This window comes from Oratosquilla oratoria, chromosome 34 (genome assembly GCF_046742065.1).
Source record: "Oratosquilla oratoria isolate Oo_2021 chromosome 34, ASM4674206v1, whole genome shotgun sequence".
NCBI lineage: Eukaryota > Metazoa > Arthropoda > Malacostraca > Stomatopoda > Squillidae > Oratosquilla > Oratosquilla oratoria.
In genome coordinates, this window is record NC_134810.1 from 14,112,924 (window position 1) to 14,117,923 (window position 5,000).

Below are 5,000 nucleotides of genomic sequence, written 5' to 3' on the forward strand. Positions count from 1 at the left end.
TTCCTCTCCCTCTCCCTCTATCTCTCCCTCCATCTTTGTCTCTCCCTCTATCTCTGTCTCCCCCTCTATCTCAATCTCATCCTCTATCTCTATTTCTCCCTCTGTTTCTATCTTTACCTTTATCTCTCACTCTATATCTCTCCCTCTATTTCTATCTCTCCCTCTATCTCTCTCTCTATTTCTATCTCTCCCTCTATCTCTATATCTTCCTTTATCTCTCTCTCTCTCTCTCTCTCTCTCTCTCTCTCTCTCTCTCTCTCTCTCTCTCTCTCTCTCTCTCTCTCTCTCTCTCTCTCTCTCTCTCTTCTCTCTCTCTCTCTCTCTCTCTCTCTCTCTCTCTCTCTCTCTCTCTCTCTCTCTCTCTCTCTCTCTCTCTCTCTCTCTCTCTCTCACTCACTCTCACTCGCTCTCACTCTCTCCATTTCATTTTGCTTTGTGTCTTTATCTCCCTTTTCCTCCACATTTCTCTCTCTCAGACTGTAGGTTCTCTATCGACCTTCTTTCCATCTTGCTGTTCTCCATTCATCTTTCCACCTCAGATCCTCGTATATATCAGTCACATATCTATTTCGTGTAGTCATATATGCAGAGACGATGGAGGTAGAAAGAAAATCCAATGAATAAAGGTGAGATAAATGTGATAGGAGACGAGTCGAAAATCTATAATATGTTAAGTTAGTCTCGGGATGAGGTGAGATTAATGATGGCTGTCTCTTTGAATCCATCAGCTGTCTTCTGGCATGTCACCGCTCGGAAACGAAGCTTCTTTGTGTGTTTGTGTGTGTGTTTGCTGTATACCTTCGCTGGGATGGTGTGCTTGTACCCACAGGAAGACTGAGAATGCGAAAGTGGGAGCAGGTCAAAGCGATGAAAGGCATCCACACAAGAACCACTCGGCACTTCCGCACGTGTTACGAAACGCCACTTTGGCGGCTCGGCGCTTCTTAAGTCCTTCAACACTGTGTTCCCCTCTTTTTTTTATCTGAAAAAATTGAGTTTATGCTCACAACAAAGTATTCTTGAGGGTTTAGGGGCTACAAACCGGACAAAAGGGATCTTAATGAGTCTACAGTCTCTTCAAAATGAAGCTCATTTATTTACATGATCTTTTGGGTGAGTACATTCCGGAGAAATTCCAAGTTTGTTTCAGTGTTGAATGTGTAAAACGCGGGTTTCTTTGCTCCGTGGATGCTCGCTCACGCAGTCCTACAAATCCTTCTTTATAATATTATACTTCTTCATGAAGTTGGACATTTTGTGTCTTCTTTCGGAATATTTGGTCACATTGAAGGTTCTGTGTGCTTCCATAAAGGATCTAGGAAAATACTGTTCAAAATATGTTCCCGTATTTTCCAAACTTTCTACTTTTTAGTTTACTGAACTAAAATTCTACTTAACTAAGAAAACATTAAACTGTTTTTTTATATTTCATTATTTTTGGTATGTTGTTATTACAATTACAAAAACTTCATCATGAAAATTCTAGGTGATAATTAATATTTCGCAGCTACTTATTCGTGCTAGATCAAACTCTAGGCAGATGTTGCATTCATGTAAAAAAGTTCATGTTTATGTATGACTTTTTACACCTGCATGTAATCACAAAATGCACTTTCAGCTGAGCCTTTTGTCAGACATAAGTGGCTTTGACAAATGTATGGTCGGAATGTTGTGTCTATTTTGCACCCTCCTTTTACTTACAGAGTTCAAAATTTTTATATAAAGGCGATGAAAAATAACCATGCCCATGAACATTTACGTAAGCACGTACGCATACATAACTATGGGCACAGATGGACACGTGACATTTGGTCACGGGCAATGTTCCCTCTAATTTTCTGCTGTGTGTGTGCGCAGAAATTTGCTTGTGCGCAATCTTTGCCTTCTCTGGAAAGTATGTGCGCACCCATAGAGGCAAAGTCCTTTCGTTTGCAATGGAAGCGCGAGAGTCAGAAGAGGGAAAAAAAGAGAATTATTGGTTTCACGGTTGGCAAATTACCACATTTCTAGAGAATTTATATGTTGATATTTGGGTGGAACTTCTTTATTGAATGGATTTTAATATAATTTGAAAACCTTGTGTGCGCATATTTTTTTCATGTACGCTAGTTGTAAAACATATACGCGCATATTTTTTTTATGTACGCTAGTTGTAAAACATATACGCGCACATTTTTTTCATGTACGCTAGTTGTAAAACATATACGCACATATTTTTTTCATGTACGCTAGTTGTAAAACATATACGCGCATATTTTTTCATGTGCGCTAGTTGTAAAACATATACGCGCAGATGCACATAGCTTAGAAGGAGCGTTGGTCATAGGACATTTAGATACAAGACATTTGGTAACAAAGTTTTATATACGACAATAGTGTGAAATCATCATGAAGGAATTAAGATATATATAATTCTTTTTGTATGCTACTATAATGTTGATAGAATGTGTATGAATTTAAATTCAACTAATGAATATATCTGATTTGCTGATTTGCTTTGATTTATACTGTTATGTTGAAAAGTAAAGTTTAGTTGTTGAAACAAAAGACAATGAATATTTGTCTATTGTATCCAGATATTTGGTGAAAACTTTTTTATAATGAAGAGATACTATTGACACTTGTCACGCCATTGCGTGAATAGAATATATACTTAATCATCTTATGATGATTCATTGTAGGTAATATGTGAACCTATTCATTAGTGAAGAATACTTACTTTCTGTAATATTGTTTATGCAAATGGCTTCATTGTGTCTGCGCAATTACCTCAAATTGTTACTCCAATGACGTAAGCTTTCCAAAACGTATTCCTCCACGGCTGTCAAAGTGCGTTCGCTCGCTCATTGGTGTGAAATTTGTGTTACTAGCTACCCACAGGCTATATAAGGCGGAACGGCCGAGAGAGGCCATACACACAACTACGAGACTGTATAAATTACCAGGCTTAATGACTACTTTTTGAGTCGATAGCAAAAAAAAAAAAAAAAAAAAAGAGAGAGAGAGAGAGAGAGAGAGAGAGAAGGCAGAGACCAAGAAGAAAAGAGATCAAGAAGAGAGAGACCAAGAACTCCACGAGCTGACAAGCATATTAAGCAGCCCCTAAGAGACTGACACCACCACGGTTAACTTCTAAATTACTTAGATTTCTCTATTTCGTCATTTCGACAAAACACAGGTAAACAGTCCTTCGAACCTCTTCGACTGCCACTGAGCAAATCACCAATTTAACACAGCAAGTGTATGGCTTACGCGAAATTTCAAGTTGCTTCGCCGACCGACTTACTTCGGAGACCTCCCCAACTAGATGAACGAATCCAAGTCCATCGTCCTACTCTCTCTCTCCCTCTCTCTATTAGTTCCCAACTACAGAAAACTAATCAATCTCCGAAGTGCTCCCCAACAACCAGAAGAATTCCTGTCGGAGAAGTTATCGTGCACCTGTCTCCGAATCTACCTATGCTCCCGGGACGGCATCAAGACCCGCTCCAGACGATTTACGTTGGCGAGTCTATCAACCATAAAGCAAGACTTCTGTTCGTCTACCACAGGGGTTCTTAACCTTTTTTCTCCAATTCCCCACTTTTTATTGAGCCAACTCTCCATTTCCCACCACAGCATCGGTGACAACAAGAAGACACCAGAAACAAACAAAAAGAAACAAAAACACATCGATTAAAAAAAAAAAAAAAAAGACTGGTTCTTCTGTCCGACCGGTCAATCCCCACTTGGCAACTCCGCCATTCCCCACCAGTGGGGAATTCCCCACAGGTTAAGAACCACTGGTCTACCAGTACCCGCGTGCTTACTGGGTAACGGTTTAATGTTATATGAAAGTATTTATATATGTGATAATTGAGATTTAATATTTTCTTGCCATTATATTTTACCCTGTACATTTGTAATTTCATTTACGTGTTCCATGTCCCATGTATGTTACATGCGTTTTATAATTGTAATCAGTAATTTTAACGAAGAGTTTGATTACCCTACCTGACATTCTCTGTAATTCCTCGTTCGAACTGCCCAAGCCCACAGCAAACTTTACATTATACTTAGCCCTAAGGTTGGTCGTGACAACTCTGAGGATTACTTGCGTTCGTGGAGTTGTGCATTTGAAAAGTAAACAAAGAAAAAATCAACGAGGAAATCTTAATTTATATGACATAATTGTTAGATCACGATTTATTTATATTGTGGTTATAATAAAAACTACATCTAATGGTTGGTGTGCAATGGTATAGAGGAATTAAATGAGAAAGACTTAGCAACGTTTAGTTATGTAACCAATCAACATAAAGCTCCATTTTTTTTTAGTGTAAGACAACAGAGAAAAGATCAAGTTTTTAATACGATTTTCTCTTTCTTTGCAGAACACATAAATCACGTGCGGTCAATGGCGGGAGTTGACCACGTGGGTATAGGGGCCGGGTATGATGGCATCAATAGGTGAGTTGCGAGTAAAGACTTGTTTCAAATTCGCCCAACATCCTTGTGCTCTTCTTAGTACAAAACGTCATATACTCTACCAACTTACAATGTTGCAAATATTCCCAGCAAATAGATTGATGTATAGTAATGCAATCTAAGATTAGTTGTCTATTAGTATACTGAGGTACCATCAATTTGTCGGCTAGCATGGAACTTCGTGTGTACATATTCACTAATAACATTGTCAGTGAAGCCATTCCTTAATTAGAGTGGTTATCTGTTCATTTTAGTTATCTGCATTTTAGGGCACAGATATTATTCTTATTGCAAAAAAAAAAATAATAATAATAATACTAATAATAAACGAAGAAAGGCATCCCTCTCGGTGCTTGATTTAAGATTTTTTTTTTTCTCTGAGTTGTATAAAGAAAATTAGTCAAAATAATTATACTCAATTGGGAGCATACGCAGTGGCGCGTCGTTTCACTCACACGTGTTCATCAGTCTCCGCGGCTTCTCTGAGCAAGTTCCCACAGTCCAGACTCAATATAACGCAAAATAGTTCAAAA

The 5,000-nt window shown here is 38.4% G+C and overlaps 1 protein-coding gene across 6 annotated transcripts in view; it reads left to right on the forward strand.

Moving 5' to 3' along the window:
• The window catches only part of LOC143018056 (dipeptidase 1-like), a 1,041,568-nt gene that overhangs the window by 975,116 nt on the left and 61,452 nt on the right, over nt 1-5,000 (forward strand). For all 6 annotated transcript variants that reach the window (XM_076173110.1, XM_076173112.1, XM_076173111.1 and 3 more), the window contains one exon: nt 4,374-4,449. In XM_076173110.1, the coding sequence (XP_076029225.1) occupies nt 4,374-4,449 (76 nt within the window). The remainder of the gene's footprint in view (nt 1-4,373; nt 4,450-5,000) is intronic.